General features: G+C 47.1%; 1 protein-coding gene across 3 annotated transcripts in view; it reads right to left on the reverse strand.

Annotated features, from left to right (window-relative positions):
- Positions 1-689: 689 nt before the first annotated feature.
- tshz3b (teashirt zinc finger homeobox 3b) overlaps positions 690-20,479 on the reverse strand; it is a 30,964-nt gene continuing 11,174 nt past the window's right edge. The window contains exons 3-4 of one of the 3 annotated variants that reach the window (XM_080885614.1): positions 8,898-9,036; positions 690-5,794 (exon numbers count right to left, since the gene is read on the reverse strand). In XM_080885614.1, coding sequence (XP_080741740.1) covers positions 2,169-5,762 — 3,594 coding nt within the window. In that variant the 5' untranslated portion in view covers positions 5,763-5,794; positions 8,898-9,036 and the 3' untranslated portion in view covers positions 690-2,168. Of the gene's footprint in view, positions 5,795-8,897; positions 9,037-14,317; positions 14,423-20,479 lie in introns of those variants that run through there. The other 2 variants (XM_080885612.1, XM_080885613.1) reach the window with 2 other exon arrangements.

The raw sequence follows: 20,479 nt of genomic DNA on the forward strand, positions 1-20,479 counted from the left end.
GTAGGATAGAGATTTGCGTTGGTGTGTGCGACTGTAGCCAGTAGGTCTATATTGTTCATTGGTAATTATGACACAATGCGTTTCAGCTTGTTTAACAGAGAAACCCGAAAGCAGCGTAACAAATGACTTTGTCTGGCAAGTAGTTAAGTAACATACTGCATTACTTTTAAGAAAACTACGACTAATGTAAAACAGATAATGACCCCAGCACTGATGGGTGGAGGGTATTTGTTGTCCATTTTGAGATGACTTTATGGCCTAACGTTACAGACTAATCATGGCCAGCGTTGCTAAGTCTGCGCTCGATGGCTAACCTTGCTTTCTTGGTAGCGTTGTCGATAGCAGATACAATCCGAAGTCAGGAGATCGCCGCGCCAGTTTCCTTCAGCGGCTTTGTGATCCATGAGACCGAGCTCCTTTAAGGCACCAGGATAACAGACGAGGCTACAGGGAAGCGCCACAACCATGGTTTCTGTTTGCATGTCTGAGACTGTGTGTGTGTGTGTTTGTCTCCCACACGCCCGCTGCTGCCACTCACTGTAAACTAGTCTGCAGTTCGTCACAGACAGACGCTGACACACTCCCGGTCTAATGTGCTCATTAGGGACTGCACAGCACACACATAATTGATAGCCACGACACACACAGTGCACACACACACGCGCATTATTGCAAAAAACAGTTTCCGTTTTTAATGCTGCAGTAGAAAACAAGGTTATATGAAGTCATATAATGGGGTTCATTGTCAAGAACAACAACAACAAAAAACAACAGAAGGAAGTGAAAAGACGACCGGCACAGAATGCATAACGGTGTCTGTGCTGTTTACATGCCCATATTTTACACATAAGTATTTTTTCTTCTTCTCTCTCCACTCTGGCAGCTGTCAGTTACTTCAGCAAATTAACTGCCAAAAATGCAGCCGAACCTGTCACTCAGGAGGTTAGCGTAGCCATGGTTACCTTTCATATCCCAAAAAGATAAAGCTGCAGAGGAATCATGGCCGACTAATTAGACAGAAAAAAAAGGAAAAAAGAAAAGGCATTCAGCGATATGAAACAACCCAGAGTGCTTATAAATAACAGTTTACATGTGAAACATCTTCATAAAGGAACATCTTTTTGTACAGCCTCAAATATCTTCTCACTGTTCGTTCACGTGTCGGATAAAAAGAGTCTTTAACCCTTTGAGCACGAGTCAGGAATAAAAAGATTCACCTGTTGTCCTTCGTTTGCTTTCTCCCTTTGTTTCTGTATCCTTTGATTAAATAACACATTTATAAAACTATTGTGCAAAACAATTTATTTATGTCTTCATATACTGTGCACCAGCAGATAGTCATAGTCCTTTAAATTAAAAATATAGAAACAATGCATAATTTAGACAGGATAAGTCATATGTCTTATGTACATATTTTACACAGACCTGAATTAATAGCGGCCCCTGATCAATGAAAGTAAATCTTTTTTTTTCCCTTTTATTCACAAAGCTGCGATATTTGTGTCACATCCTGTGAGACGAGGATCCCGCATCGGGCGGAGGATCTGCTTGACTCGACATTTTCTCTGCTTGGGACGTGACGCGTGTCTAATTTTCACGAGGGCCTCGATAAATTTCCAATCTCTAATCTCAAGTCGACAGTGTTTGGATGTCCGGTGCAGAAATGCTTTGACGTACTCAGAGGGTTAAATTTTAAATGCTGCCTCAGCACCAAAAACAATGAAACAGAAGACAGAGCAGTCAGGAGTGAAAAGAGAAAACAAACCATGAAAAGGGCACCAGGTTTAGCTCCAGAAGGTTCAACTAAACTTTGTTTTTTTATGCATGCAGCTTATCACACCTCAGTGATGCCAAAATATAAAAACAACAGAAATCCATTTACACAAATCTCAAAATACAAACACTTTGTTTTAGAGCTCTTTTTTTTTTACTTCATATACTGCCCCATCAGCCCCCACCCAATCCCCGCCCTTAAAAAAAATGAACGTCTGCGTGAAAAGTCAGTCTACATCATACATAATAAAATTAAAAATCTTCTACAACACAAAATGTAAAACCATGTGCCGAAACTCAGAGCAGTAGTTGCATGGCATCTTTGTGCAGTCCTAACGCTTAAGGCGTCCTTCGTCATCGTTTCTCATCTGTCAGAGACGGCGAGCAAGCCGGTGCTACTGTTTGTCCAGCTCGCACACATACATGAGGTGATCCTCTGGCGACTTCCCATGAGTCTTACTCAGGTGAAGCTTGACCGCGTGCTTGCTCGCAAATGTCCGATTACACAGTTTGCACTGATAAAGGGCGCCGCTGTCGTCGTCCTCGGGAGAGGGCAACGGCGATTCGGAGGAGGGCAGAGATGTGGTTAAGGATGAGGACAGGGAGATGGGTAAGGAGGACGGGATGGATGTGGGGAGTGAGGACGGCAAAGGGTGGCTGGACGGGTGGAGGTTGGAGAACAGTTTCTCAGACAGTCCTTTGGTATGGCGTTGGTGGTGGTGTTGCTGGGAGATCTGGCTGAGCAGCTGCTCCCCAGAAAGCTTCGCCAGGTCTCGCAGGCGAAAGCCCAGGTGGGATTCCAGGTGGCTGACGTAGGTGGACGGCGAGCGAATCTGAGAGGCGCAGTCACTGCAGAAAAACACAGGGTGACCAGAATCCAGGTTCTTCAAGAACTTTGTGCCACCGGTTCTCCTCAGCTGGTACTTGACATTTGCCAGCCAATGGGATATGGTTGTCATGGAGAGACCCGTAAAGCGGGAGATATGCATTCTTTCCTGTGGGCTCAGGTCCGACATCATGTACTTGCCGTCATTTGTTTGTCTGAGACTGGAAGCAAACTGGGCCTGTAGGATGAGGAGGTGCTGAGGGTTCCAGTTGGACTGGCGGCCTTTACGCTTCTGGGCAGGCGAAACATCTTCGGTCTCTTCCTGCGTGACGCCGTCGATATCAGAGCGCTCGGACTGGCTGGTGGGCGTGGAGGACTTGGACACAGCCTGGCTTTCTGTCAGGTTCCTCAACATGTCTGAGATATCTGAGAGGGCGTTTTCTCTCAGAGGTGATGTGGACATGAAGGAAGCTACTGCAGCTGAGGCTTTGGTCATGCTGATGGTGGAGGAGGGAGACACCGAGGATGGGGTGGAAGTGGGGGAGGAGAGAGATGTCGACCCCAAAGAGTTGCTGCTTTTGTCTGCATTTTTTCCTTTGGTAAGGTCTATGGGTTGGTCGTTGTTCAGATGCTGCTGGTAGAAATATCGCTCGAGGTGCTCGCTACCGGTCTTTTTGGTCTGTGCTGGTGGTGTAGAAGCGGCCACTGCTGCTTTCTCAGCCAAGCTGTTGCTCATCTTGAACAGCATGCTCATTGGGTCCAAGGAGGGCAGGGCCGGCTTGGCGGCCTTCCCCAGGTGCACGTTCATGACGGACTGCAGCGCACTCAGAGGGTTCACAAACGGCTGTTCTGGAGGCGGGTGATCAGTGATGATGGCTGTGCTGCCACACGCAGAGGTGGGTGGGGGTGAGGTCACGGCAGCAGACTCTACACCATTCTCTGCCGTCTCCTTTGTAGAGACATCCCCGTTTGCATCTCTGTGGTTGGGTCCATTTTCTTCTTCTGCACTTGCATTCTCAGGGGTCTTACTGCCTCCTGGTTGGCTTTCTTTGGGGGACTCTCCTCGGGCTGACTCCTCTGCCTCGCTGTTGCACGGTGAAGGGGTGGTGCGCCTCAGAGGAGAGCCCCTCACAACAGCAGCCGGCTCCCTCATTTTCTCCTCCACCTTGGCCACCTTCTCTGTCACTTTCTTGACGAGTTCCTCCATAGCATGGAAGTTGTTTTTAGGTAGTGGAGAGGTCTGGCAGCTAGGAGGCGAGATCAGCAGCTGGTTCTTGGCAGTGGGGGAGAGGATCTCCCCTCCGGGGAACATATATTTCAGTGGGGAGCTCTTTCCAGAGGTACCCAGTGAAAGCTTCATGATGTTTGGTAGCTGGTAGGCAGCGTGGATGCTGGGATATCCTCCCCAGCTGGGAGCTCCATTCTGGGCCTTGTTGATGGCTGAGGTCACTGTGTTCTCCAAGGACTTGAGGATATCAAGACCCCCCTTTGGACTTTCCTCCAGATCCTCCTCAGTCAGATAGCTATACTTTGAAGTGATATCAAACTTTTCCTCAACCTCCTCCTCACCTACGGCCTTCTTCTCCTTGCTCACATTGTTAACATTATTCAGAATGGACTCTGCAGTGCACTCCTCCTCCTTCGCCTCCTTCTTTATCTCCATAACCATAGGAGTGGGGGAGATGCTGGTCGGAGGAGGCACCGGGGCAGGTGGAGGGGAGAAGGTGGTAGCAGCCAGGGGGACCGACTGCACCTTCTCTTCAGCTGCTGAGTTTGACCTCGGTGCCTGGGCGGATGCCTCTATGATCGGTTTGCCTTTCTTAATCGCAGAGTTGGTGACTTTGATGAAATGTCCTGTCACCATCATGTGAGCCGTGAGCTCCTGCAGCGTGTCGTGAGAGCTGCCGCACTCCATGCATTTGAGGATCTGTGACTTCCTGGATTCAAACTGCCAGGCATAGCTGGCACCATTTTGGTGTCCATAGCGGTTGTTGGGCGTGATGTAAGGGTTGGTGACCTTTTGGAGTATATCGCCAGAGTCACTGAGGGAGGTGGGCTTTGGTGTGGCGCCTCCATTAGAGTCTGGCGAGCTGGGGATGTCCAGGTCAAGAGGGGCTCTCTTTCGAGCAGAAGAGATAATCTTAGCTGTCACAGGTGTGACAGGCTCTTTCAGAGGCACTTTCTGGTAGTGTTTCGTCTTAATCATGTGGACACTCAGGTCCTGAAGGGATTCAAAAGAGTGTCCACAGTACATGCACTTCAGAACCTTCTGCGCGTCCTCCTTCCCTTCCATCTCCAGCAAAGATCGTTTCCTAGGTTTGGACCACCGTTTAGCTCCCTCGCCATCCGTCTCGTGGTTATCATCACGGTAGTGGCCCGTCTCATTCATGTGCACCGTGAGCTCCACCAGCGTGTCGTATGCTGCGCTGCAGTCCTTACAGCGGAATTTGCTGGCACCAGTGAATATGGAGCCATAGAGCTTGGAGCTCTGCCGGTAGAGCTGGACGGTACTGAAGAGGTTGGGTTCTGTTGATGGGGTGCTCACGGCCACTGTAGGATGTTGGACCAGCGCCATCCTGTTGTGGTGGTTCTGGGAGACCTGCTGGAGGGTTTTAGCCATGGCTGTCTGGTGCCAGTCGTAGCCTCCGCTCCCACAGCTGCTGCTACTGCTGCTGCTGCTGCTGCTGCTGTGGCTGCGGGGGGGCTTCTCCGCTGGGGGCTGGCTCAGGTTCAGGTTTAGGGTGGACCAATAGGAATTGGTCAGAAAAGAGGTGTAAATGGCCTTCATCTTCTCCAGGCTGTCAGCAACAGAGCCTGTTGCTGCTAATATGGCCTCTTCGCCAGCGACAGTGGCGGCAGCGTTGGCGGCGGCCATCATGGTAGAGGAGGAGGACGGCGACAGGGCATTGGAGGGATCTTTAGAATGGAGGATCTCGTCCTCATTTTTAAGTGAGGAGCTATCAAAGTCAGACATTCTGTCACTGGTTTCGCTCAGATGGGACTCGCTGTCCAGCTCCTGACCAGAGAAGTCAGTGGCGTTGGGGGAGTCACGGAAGCCCGGCCGGTCCTTGAAGAGGAAGTCCTTGTCTGGACACAGGAGTTTGGCAGCGGGCTCTTCCCCGTCCTGGGCCGAGTCGTCTCCATCCAGGTCTTCATCCAACATAGCTGCTTCCTTCTCATCTTCAGGGACGTATGCTGCGAAATGAAGAACAAAGACAGAGAGAGATCGGTTAGACCTACCACAGGAGGAGGATTGTATTAGTCTCAGAGTTGATTCATCATGATGAAAACTCTTCTGACTAATGTGATTTTTGAAACATGTTGCTAATATTTCCCTGAACAGCTAAAGGATCAAACTCCAGTCCTCGGCGGCCGCTGTCCTGAATCTTTTCCATGTATCACTGCTGCAGCACACCTGAATAAAATTAGTACGTCATTAGCAAGACTCTAACGAACTTGACTGCATGCTGAGGTGGCAGTTCAGCCACTTGATTCATGTTACAGCAGCTCATGAGTGAATGAACATGGTGCAGTAAAAGTACTTTTAGAAGTACATTTTTCCAAACACATTTATTTAAATGAGCAGGTTGGGGGTTGCCACACCAGCATGCAGTCAGTTTTATTCAGGTGTGTTGCAGCAGGGATGCATGGAAACGTTGCAGGACAGCGGCCCTCGAGGACTGGAGTTTGACACCCCTGCTTTAGTGTGTGTGAGGGGCACATGCATCATGACGGGCGCGTGTTGCTTTGAATAAGGATAAATGAAATGTTTGCATCGTGTACATGGCCTGACTGCTTTCTCTGAAGCAGCAAACAAATAAATGCAGCGTATCTGTGAGTGAAACAGCCTCGATCTTCAGGACATCTTCTGAACCTGTTGAGAGGCAGCATGAGCCGACGGCACGGGCTTCACACTTTGTGCAATCGTTCACAGATGAAGGATTTACTCCCATAAACGGGACTCGTGCTCGCACTGACATTGTTTTCTCATTGGAACCGAGTCAGCACCCCGCCCCTCCTCCCTCAGGTCTTTGTTCTGCACAAAATCAGCGGGAGACAGGCGGAGAGAGAGACTGAGGATGGGAAGAGAAAGATGAAGTGAGGGAGAGGCGAAAAATGTCTCTTCAAACACAACTTGCCACCTTATTCTTCTCAAGGGGCAACAGCTTGAAATTAAAACTAAATTTGAAATTAATGAAGCACATTCTGGCGGTGGCATTCGTTTCTGAAGTAATAAATTACTTGTATCAACCTCGGAGACAGCGGTTCCTGTCTGTCAATTAATATGTCTTACGCTTCTTCTGCAGACTCTAATGCATTCCCTAACAGACACACTCGCCATTTAAATTAAGCATGCATGTTCACTCATTACACCGCTCAGCCCTCGCCTCCTCGTAAATAAAAAAAATGTATGTACGTTTCCCTGCGACAAATCTCTCCCCGCAAAACCCATTTGCTTCAATTACAGAAGATTAGAAAAAAGTTTAGAGTTATTATTTACAGTTTAGCTGCAGGGAGACGGCTCGAGGATCTCCATTTATATTCAAATCCCTCCAGTTTAAGAAGAATACAGTGGAAATCACACAGAGAAGAGATGCATCAAGACAAATCACACTGTCGCCTCTCCGTGCAACTACCAATGTTTTCTTTGGTTAATAAGTCCATCAGAGGGGAAGCAGATGAGCAACGCTCGCGCTGTGCACGTCGAGCTGAGCGTGCTCGCACGCGCACATGCAACAGATACAGAAGGAGAGGGTGTGTGTGTGTGTGTGTAACGGGCTGTCACTCGCCCATCTGACCTGGCGTGTAAGCACAGGAAATGCATCTGTAACCACAATCCACCGCTTTCACAGACACAAAGGCTACGTTCACACTGCAGGCGAAAGCGACTTTTTTGACCTTCTGCGACCCATCTATCCGATCATGGTGTGACAGTGTGAACGGCACAAATCCGATATTTTTAAATCCGATCTGGGTCACTTTCGTATGTGGTCCTGAATCCAATACATATCTGATGTTTTAGAAAGGGACTGCTGTTTGATGGTCATGTCGCATTAAATCCGTCTTTTATGTCACTGACACAATACAGACGCCAATTATCAGTGCCGGAGAAGACATCACGAACGCTTCCATCCAGTACAACTGTTGGGAAGACAACGTTGGAGAAATGTGAACATTTTATTTGTACTGTATAATCTGCAGATTCTGACAGAAATCTGCAGCTATCCTCTGAAGCACCGCTCCTCTAAAACAGCAGTAAGGATCATTATTAGGACAAATGTAGATAACACAATAACTTTATAACTTAAAGCAAAGTTGGGAAACGTAAAGTCCGAAGTCTTTATATTGAGGCCATCAGTCAAACATACTGTTTGCTCTGGGTGTAAACAGAGCGCGTTGTGTGTGACGTCTTCTTTTGCGCATGCGGCCACTTTGAGGGTTCACACTAGAGCGCGTTGGCTGTCGCATTTTGTTTGTAGTGTGAACGAGCAGACAAAAAAATCGGATTTGATGAAAAAAATCGGAATGGAGCATTAAGACCTGCAGCGTGAATGTGGCCAAAGAAACGAGCTGCCGCAGACACCGTCAGAGGTCTGGTCCCACTGTCTCTGAGCTGATTATTCTAGCCAATAAGGTTACGTCCCCATGCTGTCTGTTCGGCAAAGACTGGACACAGTGGGGGAATGACGCTGAGAGGTCGGTCGTGCTTTAACCGAATCTTGCCATAGCTCAGATGGTTTTAACAGGTTTTTGTTGAGCAGGAAAAAAACCACTGAAACCGGAGCAAAGTGACACAAACAAAACTTCCTGCCTGGAATACCTGCACGACCTGCTGGCATCATGTGTGTGTATGTGTGTGTCTGTAATGTACGTGTGTGTACTGCATCAGCAGTGAAACGGAGAGAGGAGTCTTTGTCATTGTCAGGCTCCTGTTTGCCGTCGGCGATGATACGACACTGCCGTGGGATAAACAGATGTAGAGAGACACAGATATCCCCGAGCCATCACGCGCACACACACACTTCCTGTATGTACTGTATGCACTGCAGTGTAACAGCTCTGTGCCTCGAGGCGATCTCTGGAGTTTGTTTTCAGGGTCCACCTGAAAAGCTTTAAACGCGTCACGGCGAGCGCTTTAAACCCGTACGGTCATCTGACCTCTCACCGACACTACGTGCGGTAACGGCGCCCTTTGTTGCAATAAAGCAGCTGTGTATCTGAATGCGTTTCGTCTCTCAGCCTCCTTGGCTCTCCCTCCGTCTGTCTCGAGCCGCCACCCGTGCATACGAGCACTCACCATCTGCTGTGAATCAGCCCAAACGACAGCTGTGTAAGAGAACCGTGCAGAGCCACAGCAGCCCAGAGCGCTCATCGAGGCCAAACGTGAGCACGTGAAACCACATTACGGCGAGCCGCCTCTGAGAGAATCCACGTCTCTGTAAAGTACACAGCTTTTATTGGAAACCACGTTTTAGTGGTGAAAGTGTGGAACAAAGAGCAGAACTGCAACAAAGGCAATGAGATTTGAAGATCAGTGGTTCTTCCTCGTTTAAAGGCTTTGTGTTGCTAATGTTTGTGGTTCTTCCAACGGTTCCTCCTGGATTCTCCTGGAGTCTCTGAGCAGTCCCTCAGTCTGTCAGCCCGAGTTTTATCCCAACACGCAGCCTGCAGGAGGTCCAGATGTTCTCGTGCAGCACCTCTGATGAGTTAGCTGAGTCTGTGCTCTGATGAAAAGGCTGGAGACAGGCGAGCAGCTCTAAGATGATACATCATCTCAGTGGCAGGAAGTGAATTATGAACTTCTCTAAATTTCTCAGCAGGAGATGTTTAAAGACATGACGTCGATTCAGATTTGTACTATCCAAAGTCCTTCAGGCCTTCACCTTCACAAAGACCTTCACCTTTCTTAAGAAGACCAAAGTTTAAATGCAGCATCTGAAAACTTCCTCATGTATACTGAGAAAGACTTTTCCAGTCACTCTGCTTCTCTGTGACATCACACTGTAATATTTTCATCGTGTGTACGGCATGTGTGAGGGGTCAAAAATCCTGCAGCTCTGATTTTACTGCAGGTGAATTAGCCATGTACACCAGAGAGGAGGGAGGAGGAGGGAGGATGAGGGGGGAGGAGTGAAGTAAAAAATGAGGACACACACGCTGAGATGATCCCCAACGCTGCTGGCTCGGGCTCGATTGTGACCCAGGATACTGAGATCAGTACGCACGCGTACACACTTATACCACGCTGCAGTACGAGGAGGCAGGGTCAAACACACCAGGTATGCAGGTGCTCTTTTAATTAGTAGAGCAAGCTGCAGATGAAGGATCAGCAGGGTGGAGAAGCTGGTTTGATCTGAGAGGAGAAAAAATACAATTTTTTTTCCAGTTTTTCAGGACATTATACTGCTGCTGTTCTATCAAAATTTTAAACAAATATCCTCATATGTGGCTCTCATTTTTCTTAAAAACAAAAATAAGGTAAAAAAAAATCTGGTAATTCTTTGTTTTTACATTCATCGGGCCCCAATTAGCCAAAATATCAAAGAGAAATTAAAAATGCTGCCGTGGAAGAGTTCGGGTCTTAGGAGGTTAATGTGGTGAGGGTGGAACTTTAACCATCTTTTCCTGAAGCACGTCGAGCGGCTTTAATGCCTAAAACTGATCCAGCCGCACGTTTAGCCCCCTCTAGCCTCCTGACATGGAGTGTTGTCTCTCAGTGAACAATACCACCTAACGACACGGTAACGAGACACGGCTCGGGGAGCGCTGCTTCATGATGATCACGTCCTCTCCCTGCCTCACGTCTGTCCCTCCGCAGTCAGCAGAGCAGCCACGTTAATGAAGTTAATTGAATCCACGATCAATAACGCTTAATTATAGTGATTTGAAATGCACAGACAAATTGGTGGGATAGCCCTTCTGCACGTGCACTCAGGGTGCTGTAGTTCCTCTAGCTATGAGGCGTGTGGCCTCATAGCTGCTAGCAGTCTGGAGCAGCATTGGCGACAGCGTTCACCTGCATGGACGTCAGCTTGGGAGGTTTCACAGCTGACTATTGCCATGACGACAGCACAGCTGATAAAGCTGTGTAGCTAACGTGCTCTCGGTTCAGCGGTGATCTCAGAGCTTTTGCATTCTGAGTGGAAACGTGCACACAGCGAGTGTGGGAAGTTGCTTGGTATCTATTACCTGCCAGTCTGCTCTGATCTCTTTGGACAGCTCTGATCAAAAGATGTCATCCAGTCCACTCGACCCGGCTCGCCGGGGGAGCGTGCGTGCACGTGTGTGTGTGTTGCCGAGTAAATCACAGCGAGGCCTGGGTGTAAACAAAATGACAGGATCACTTTAAGGTTCTGTCAAGTAGGCAGGAGGCGATTATGATAACGCCCGCTCTGTTCCAATGCAAACGGACACACTTAAATTCAGCGGGCGTGGGATCGCACCCACGGCGGAGCTTGTTCTCCGCGTCCGCCGCTCTTCTTTAGTCCTCCTCGCCTCGCAGAAATAATGCCTTTCTCTGGTGCTCAGTAGAGCTCGACTTACAGGCTGGATGTAAACACACAGAATGACATCTTCCTGAATGTGGGCATGAAACAAAAGAAGTCCTTCGAATGAATCTGCGCGGCAAACGTGGATGTAAAGAGGCTGAAAGAAGTTCCACGGAGGCAATAAAAGGTGTAAAATGTGCCGAGTTTGGGAGAAAAGAAAAACGGTGCGCAATAAAACTGGAAAACAGCTCTGCTCCGAGGCAATTTAGACTGCAAAACACAAACCATTAAGTTTGTGCATTATCTTTTAATTTAATCTTGAATGATTTATAATCCATCACGCAAGGCTTCAACCATATCCAATTATTCTCTGCTGCTTGATTGACAACAAATGTGATTTATTAAGCTAATAAAAAGTGACGTGCTCTGAAAATAACCAGCGAGACGGACACGCAAACACCTGAGAGATCGATACTCTGCACGTATGTGTGTGACTTTAAAGCCGTGCGAGAAAACCCTTTGAACAATCACGTATGCATCTCTTTACTTAAAAGAGAAATCCGTCTCCATCCAACGCGCTCGCTCTGCAGAAACGTCGGAAATCAAAATGTCAGCCGTGTGACGACTGATGGCTTTTCCTCACGCAGGCCGACTGATTATATTAGACTTTAATTCCTCCGTCCGCGGCTTACGTGTCATCTTAGTCTGCGCTTTATCTGCTAATGTTACGCTCAATCACTTGATATTAATGAAAAACAGAGAGCCAAGCAACGTGTGTGTGTGTGTGTGTGTGTGTGTGTGTGTGAGGAGGAGGGGGTTAACGGTCTACAGTTTACATGCATATCAATGTAGGAGGGAGTGTGCCATTAAGAAATATTAGCATGTTTACAGCATCACGCCGTGTACGGGCTCATTTAGTGAAGCCGACACACACACACACACACACACACACACACACACACACACACACACACACACTGTGAAACAACAGAGATAATTTTAAATCTGACCAGGAAAGAAAATTACGCACATTACAGAATCGTACGTGTTCGTGACGTAGTGTGGAAAAAAAGGGGTTTGCTGGAGCTGACAGCCATCGACCTCCAGGGCTGACACATGAGCCTGCAGTTCCTCTAATTCTCTGCAGAGGCAGCAGTGAGCAGGTCCTCATGTTAAAGCAGAAACATTTAGAGCCTGTTACAGAGACAGTGTGGTCAGTTTGCATTATTAGGGGCGTGGCCTCTCTGACTGACAGGCAGATGGTGACACAGGTGGCTGTTGCTCCTAGTCAGAGCGTTTATGCTGTTGGAGCTTTTGTAGCATTTTTAATGACATCATGTGACCAATAACATGGCTGCTGTGAGGTCACTGGACTAACAGACCATCCAAGAAGACGGAGCTCTAGTTTTAGGATTTTATGGCTAAGCTAGCAAGCATCAGGGGAGAGCTAAGCTCTTCACCCCAAAAACAAACGGAGGCTTCGCTACTAGGAGGTGACACCATGGTGGAAGGTCCATCTTTGATATGACAGACACAGGGTCATGCATGTGAATGTGTGCATGAGCGACAGGGCAGCGCATGATTAAACGTCATCCTAACGTTGAATTTACAGCTGATTTTCCAGCAGTTTGGTTTGTGCAGATAATGTGGGAGACTGATCTGGTCCCAGCTCGTTTCCCTGATCGTGACGGGTTCTGATGTTCTTCTGTTCTCCTGAGTTTAACTCCTCCAGCTCTGCAGGTGTCTGCAGATACAGTTCAGGTTCACGCTGTGCTCCTCTCCGAGCTGCAGACATGTTGACACATCATTGCTATGACTCAAAGCAACAAACAGGCACCATGATTACGAACGCTGATTATGTTTCAGCTCCAACATGTTTCCTTTAGAAAAGTCTGTGCTACACATTGTTCTACACATGAGTTCCTGACGCCATCGATACGGACTAAACAACATCTCCATCACTCACATCAGCTGTGCAACTCATTTTACTCTCACACGTCTGTCACACACGTGTCCCTGTGATTCAAAGGAAACTAAAGCCACCATGAGTCACCAGAAAGTGAGCTTCCTGTTCTCAGGCAGAAACCGAAGCATGGCTGCTGTATGTTTATGATCAGCTGAAATCAGACATCATCTTATTCTGAACTGTAAGTCATGCAAAGCTACCCCAGCAGAGAGCAGCTGGGGCCACGTTACAGTTGGTGGTGAGTCTCAGAGGAGGACGAACTGCTGAATCCGCTCGGATTTCTCAAGTTTCTCTCTGAATCTGCAGCTTTCCTCTGCAGGATGGAAACACATGGAGGCCGTCAAACTGAAACGATTTCACCTGCTGATCAGAACATCAACAGATCTGTTCACTGACACCTTCATCGTATGCAGCAATTAAAAAGAAACCTGAGCTGCGGCTTTAAAAACACGTTAGCATGTTGTTAACATCCCATGTGATGGATCTCCGGTCCACGCTGCCCCTCTTCATCAGTGTGTGTGTGTGAGGTTTCAGTTTCAAAGCGCTGTGTGTGTGCGTGTGTGTGTGTGTGTAGTTTCCAGCGTGGTGGTAAATACACAGACAGCCATGAATGATGTCAGGAAGCAGAGCGCCATTTTTAATCATGTAATGAGACCCCGAAGACCAGAAAACACCAGACCGAGTGCTTTAATGTCACACAGATGATGTCAGAGTGGGACCAGAGTGTGTGTGTGTGTGTGAGAGAGAGAGAGAGAGAGACCAGGCTGCAGGTGAAGCAGTAACACACAGCTGTGAGAAATGGTGAGCTGGGCTTGACGTCCTCGTCTCTCCGTGACCACAAGTCTTCAGAAAACCATCTTTGGCTCACCTTCAGAGAGCTGACAGGAAGTTAGACTTCTGAACTGCGGAGCCTCTGTCTCTGAGTTAGCCCCATGTTAGCAACACAAGCTTTAACATTCAGAGTTACTGTTTCTATGGCTCGTGTTAAACAAAGACCTGACTTCAGAAATCTAGGTGAGGGACAGGGGAGCTGCCTAAGGTGTTCGGACCTGTTCCTGCAGAGCTCCATACGAATTAAACCGAGCACCATGTGAAAACAAAACGCCGTCTACGATGAACACATCCGCTCACGTGGAGGCCTCGGTCCAACGTTCCACTGTCAGGACGATGATCGCTCCTGCAGTCAGGTGATAATGTGACTGCAGGCTTCTCTGTCTGAACGTTGCTACCGTGGGATTACTTAATATCTGAAAAACAACTGACCTGCCACAGCCACGCCGATGTGTTTGTGATATATCGGCGCCAGCATTAATGCTTCCCCTCCCTTGAAATCCCTTCTCTTTCACCAAACCCTGCTGCTGTGGTGTCCTAAAAAGGAGAAAAGAGCTTTCACAGGCTCGTCCACATCGAACTGCACCTCGGGACACTGGGTCACATTTGTCCAGAGGATGCAGAGATTTTTAAATTTGCACCATCAGGAGACGATCTGTGCTCAAACTGAAGAAACGGCATCATTAATTTGGTGTCTGTGATGCTGATGAATGAGACGTTTCACTGAAAAGCTGGACTTCATTTACAGGAAAAAGACTGCTGTAAGTAGTTTTAATTTTATGCTTTGTGCTCTACCAAACAAAACCATCTCCTCCACGATGCTCATTAATTTTTATATACAAATATTTACATCCAGTGTGAAGTTATGAGGCCTTAAAGCCTCCAGATGCTCCGTAACTCCAATGTTTCTCCCGCTGGATGTCAGAGTAGACGATCGATCAGATTACTGCTGACAGATGTCACACAGAAGGAAAACAAGCGCCGTACCTGCCCTCTCATGTGGGTGGGTTTTAACCACCTTCAGCACCAGGTGGTCACATGTTGGTCATATGCTCCACCAAAACCTCTAAAGTTTGTGTATCTGTCAAACCAAATCAGTTTAACCCAAAATATGCTGTTGGTTTGGTCTGAATCATCAGGGCTTGCTCGCCTTTAAGTCGCTGTAACCCCACAGCTTTAAGAGAAACCCCAACAACCCTTTGAGCACTCAGCAAGAGAAGGAAGCAAAAACTCTCTTTTAACAGGAAGAAAGAAACAGACGAGCAGGAAAACACAGAGACGCCAAAACAAATGTGTGTGATTGGAGCTTAGTGTGGGAGTTTTTCTTGCGCACCTCCTCACCATAACAGATGATCTGATATCCTCGTGTCGGTGTTGTTCCCACATCATCATAATAAATGTTGTTCCAGGTTCAACATTGCAAGTGACCAATCACATTGTTGTGATGTACTTTTGCAAGCCAAGCCATTCATTCATTTATGAAATTCCAGTGTTGCAAGGACAATATGCATAATGCTTACCGTTTATTAAAGAACAGCATCCTGAAATGCAAAGAATTCAAATTGCTGGATCGGCGGACAGAGGTGGTTTCTCGCAAGTTAAGTAGATTTTTTTTTTTACGGCGCTTTTTTCCGAAGTCGCAAAAGTATGACGTCACAACAATGCGATTGGTCACTTGCAATGTTGAACCTGGAACAACATTTATTATGATGATGTGGGAACAACACCGACACGAGGATATCAGATCGTGCTCACCATAACACCAATCCACACGTTAGTGAAACGAGCCCACGCGGGAAGCATCGTCGGTGGCGAGTCCACACACTCTGACCACAGTTTGTGATTCAAACAAGAAAACCTGACAGTGCCCAAGCGTGAAAAACCAAGTAACGCTTAGCTTCATCCATGCCGTGGACTGAGGACTGGACCGACACCAGCTCACCGCATACCCCCGGTTCAAGATGTGACAGGACCAGCGGTAATTTGAACTATATGATAAGAATTGTTCAGTAATTCCTGAGAAACATTCCTGGTTTGGGTTCAGTCCAGATTAGATTTTTTCAGTGTTCAGACAGAACCAGCCGCATGTGGAGACACCCAACGATTGATCAATAACTCAATGGCTGCTCGTTAATCAATCAAGTGTCCTTTGACTGGGTTGTGCTCATCTAAGTAAAGCAGAGCAGACTGTCATTTCTGTGTGTGTGGCGTTCACTGACACCGAGTAGCACCCAGGGCGAAGCTCGAGGCGAAATCATTCCTGGTGGAGTTACAGAAAGGCAGGAAGCAAAACGTTAAACACTGACTGAAGCTCGGCAACTGACATCCACCTCTGCCACTCGCTGCATTTCTACACGTGCTCTCTGGGCTTCCTGTGTGAGCGTGTGCCGCTCGGCTCTAACCCCGCCTCCCGGCCTCTGTCTGCAAGGTCACAGGAACCTCCCACAAACGTTCCAAACACGGGCGTTTTGCCTGAAGCCGATAAGATTTTATTGCACAAAGACAGGTTTGTGATTGCATATGAAGAAAATCTGCTGTAGGATTTTTACTGACACGTGTTCGCTGCTGAGCTAACATGAACCACGTCTGCCTGACTCGTGGCAGCAGGCTGGCGGGATCAGAAGGAAGGACTGACTGCAAGCAGAAAATCACACGCTGCTGTGCAGAGGGTTCACCTCGAGGCCACAAAGTCCCACCCATGACACAGCAGTACCTTCTCAGAGAGGTCACCTGCTGATGTGACCACTTCTTATAGAGCATTCACCTCTAGCTCAAACACAGTTCAAAATGTAATAAAACTGAAATACCTTTAAAAAAACTACGTGGCAGGACGCAGGCTTGTGCTTGAGTCAGAGTAGTGGGTGCGTCTGCGGTGGACGACCCTGTTGTTAAGGCGGCAGCTCGTTCCCGTCTCAGTGACGAGCCTCAGGCTCACTTACACAAAACCTCCCGATCTTCTACATCCACCTTTCTGAATGAAGGCCATCTTAGTTTGAGCTTCTACGGATGAAGATACAACAAATCATAACTTTAATTCTGAGTTATTGTCCAGCCCACTGTGAACATCTATTCACCCACTTTGTTACAGTCTGTTGACTTTACTCCACGAAACACTTTCAGTCAACCCAAAATCTCTTTCAGACACGAACACACCCCGGGGGTTCCCGTCACACTGTGGAAACGCCGATCACAGACCTGACACGGACACGTCAGCTCCGACGGAAACAACACAAAGACCAGCAATTAGGGCTGAACGATATATCGCATTTGCGATAATATCGCGACATGATCAAGTGCAATTTTCTAACCGCAAAGGCTGCGATTATACTCTGGACATGTCCAAATTCATGGGCTGCATCCTCCTGAGGCCGCATTTGTAGACCGATTACATCACAGCGACGCGCCGAAGGCTGTCCAAATTACTACCATATCCCAGAATTCATAGCGCGGCCCAGCCAAACTCCAGTTTCCAACAATGGCGGCCGCTACTAAGTTTTAAAATTACTCATACTAATCTTTCTGGGTCACAAAATAAACTTTTAACATATTTTCAGGCGAGAAAGTAGTTGTGTAAACATCAAATATCTGCTCGGTTTATCAAGATATCCCATATTTGCAAAAGTGCTTCGACGTTTTCAGAGGCGTCTGCTACCCACCAGCTCGACAGCTAGCCGGGAGCTCGAGGGTTACTGATGCGGCCGAGAACGGCACAACTCCCGGCACATCATTTTCAGATCACCGCAGAGTTTCGCTGCTCGGGTTAAACGTAATATATAAGTCACTTAGACAACCTAAAAATGTTATTGTTGGGCTTTTTTCAGTGTTTTGTTTGTTCGTGAGTAAATCGGTTTGGCTGAGATTAAAGTTATTAGATTAGATAAAATAAAACTTTATTAATCCCCCGGGTGGGTTCCTCCTTGGTTTTCACACAGCTGACTAAACGTCAAACAGAAAACTTATTAAACAGAAGTATGAGACAGTCGAGAATTTACACCAGTGTCTGGTTATATTTTAGATAGCAAGAAGCAGACGGCCGAGTTTATTAAACTCCACCGAGACAGCGGTGACGCTAATCAGAACTAGACCGTCCAATTTCACGCCTTTAAATTTTAAAGGCGTGTTTGTGTGTGTGTTTATACAATTGCTATTATGTTTGCACTTTATGTGTAATGTTACTGACTGCAGAGATCAGTAAGATGTGTGTATTTTTTATTTATTAGTTTTATTTATTTAATATTATTTTGTAATTGAATGACTGTCTAGTAGTTCACAGATGTCGAAAAACTGAGTGTGGTAAAGCCACTGATTTTGTTTATGTATATTTCTGCAATCTGCACATTGTACTGACTTTCATTTTAATGTTTACACCAGGGTTCCTTGTCAGCACTTTATGCTCAGATGTTTGTAAGCTAAAAATAAACTATTGTGTATGTTCAAATATACTGTTGTGATTGAAGAAGTTAAATAAAAATGTCAGTCATCAATTCATGCATCACCTCATGTCATCATAACAGAGGTCTGTCTTCCAGGAAAGAACAGTTTAAAATTAATGTAATATAGTATTGGCCATACTATATGATGTATTGCTTGTCTTTGTTTAATAATACAGAAGACAAAGACCTTAAAAAATAATCGCATATCGCATCGCAATCGCAATATTGGGGCAAAAAATCGCAATTAGATTATTTTCCATAATCGTTCAGCCCTAGCCTAAAATCAGACTAATGTTTTCCTCTCAGGTCACACTGAGGGAAACGTTCACATTCAAACATTGAATGATTCGATTCATTTTCATTGTTACTGGTTTTCATGTGTACGGTGACGGAGTGACGTTTCCAGATGAGTGAGCCCACACGCTCAGGGAAAGGCTTCATGTCTGTCCCTAAACGTGCACGAAACACAAATCCGGACCTTCGATGTGACCTGCAGAGCCTGAACCATGAAATAACGGAAATAATCATTTTAGTTTGCATCATACTTGCTATGGTGGCAGGAACTGTTGCTTAAAGCTGTGAGTTGTTACTGAAACTGCACATCCACTGACTTTACTTCCTGTTAAACTTATTTTTATATTATTTTGTGCTTTTTGAATTTCCAGGGGGAATAAAAGCTAGTGAGGCTACTTCTGCGCTCACATTTGATGCGTGCTGAGTCAGGACTGCTGCACGGAGGATCCTCATTTCAGCAGATTCAAATTAGGAAGCGTCATCAGTGACAGCAGCTTGGCGGAGAGAGGGAAGCAAACCGCCATCTTTTACTTACACAGCTCTGATTTTAAGGCTGTATCACCCCTACACTGGTACAACAAGGTACACATAGTACTTACAGTAGCTTCCTCTAGCTTTAAAGTTCAGTATCAGAAAATAAATACAAATAGAAATGAGGTTGAATATTAACTGAATAGAAAAGCCTGCTATTGTACATGTACAACAAAACTGTGGGCGCTCCACGCCGTGTGTGTTGGAATAAATAACAGATCAGGTAAATGAAGCTAAAACTTTGAACACATTTGACAAATTCAAGTCTCTCAGGTTCAGGTGAGTTTCCTCCCACAGCCCGCAGGTGTGCATGTTTGGAAGCTTTTTGGCTGTTAAACAGTTAAAGAATAATTTGCACAGAAACGTCTGAAAGTGGACGCAAAGCGCCGTTTCTGCACGGGTCCTCTGAGTATGGCGGAGGTTGACGCTGAAAAGCGAAGGTTCTTGATTTTCTGGAAACCTAGCAGACTCAGAACCAAACGGCTCGTCTTCGGACGGCAGATGTGCTTCCAGATGTTCCGAGGTGATCTCGCTTCACGGTGGACGTTTCTGCTCTGCTGCCTGCAGATACAAACGGGCTCTGAGGATTTAACGAAGAACAAAACGAGCAGCAGACAGAAGACCTGCAGACGCAGACACCTTCACAGCGAATCCACATAAATCAACTGGGTCACGTGACTCCATCTTTAAATGCAAACATCATGTTTTTCTGAGCAGAGCGACTAACTCTCAGTTGGCTCTCTGAACCGGAGGTGACGGATGGATCTTCAGCACTCTGAGAGCACTCTCCATCCCTCCGTGAAGCCTTTTTAAACCCTTTCTCTGGTTTTTCCAGCCCATCTCCTCCTAATTAATAAGAGCAGGAGAGCCTGTTTTATCAGCATTCACTCACTCCACTCGTCTGAGGGAGGAGGAGGGGGGGTCACGCGAGAGCAGGAGGAATCTTAAAGAACTACTGAGCGATAGCAGTGATGAGGAGTCCTCCTCTTCCTCTCACCTTTTCTTTTTTACTCCTCTTTCCTGGACAAACCTGGGACCAAGCGGCAGCAGCAAGGGTCATATCTTTTTAATTATCTTTGCCGCCTTTGATTAATTATTCGCCGTGACAACAGCACGTCGGTAATGCTTTTCACCTGCCGCCGCTGACTGACGGCCCCTCTGTTGAACTCTAAAGCAAACAGCTGCTGCCATGATCGCCTAGCAACGGCCCGTGATGGATGAGGAGCAGAGACGGATGGCCACAATAAATCAGCACGTCTGCCTCGGTGCTATAGAAACCTGGGAGGAGAGGGAGCGACGGAGGGCAGGGGAGGAGGCGGCGCTCCAAAAAACACTG

The sequence above is a fragment of the Rhamphochromis sp. 'chilingali' genome (assembly GCF_963969265.1).
Source record: "Rhamphochromis sp. 'chilingali' genome assembly, chromosome: 6".
NCBI classification, from domain to species: Eukaryota; Metazoa; Chordata; class Actinopteri; order Cichliformes; family Cichlidae; genus Rhamphochromis; species Rhamphochromis sp. 'chilingali'.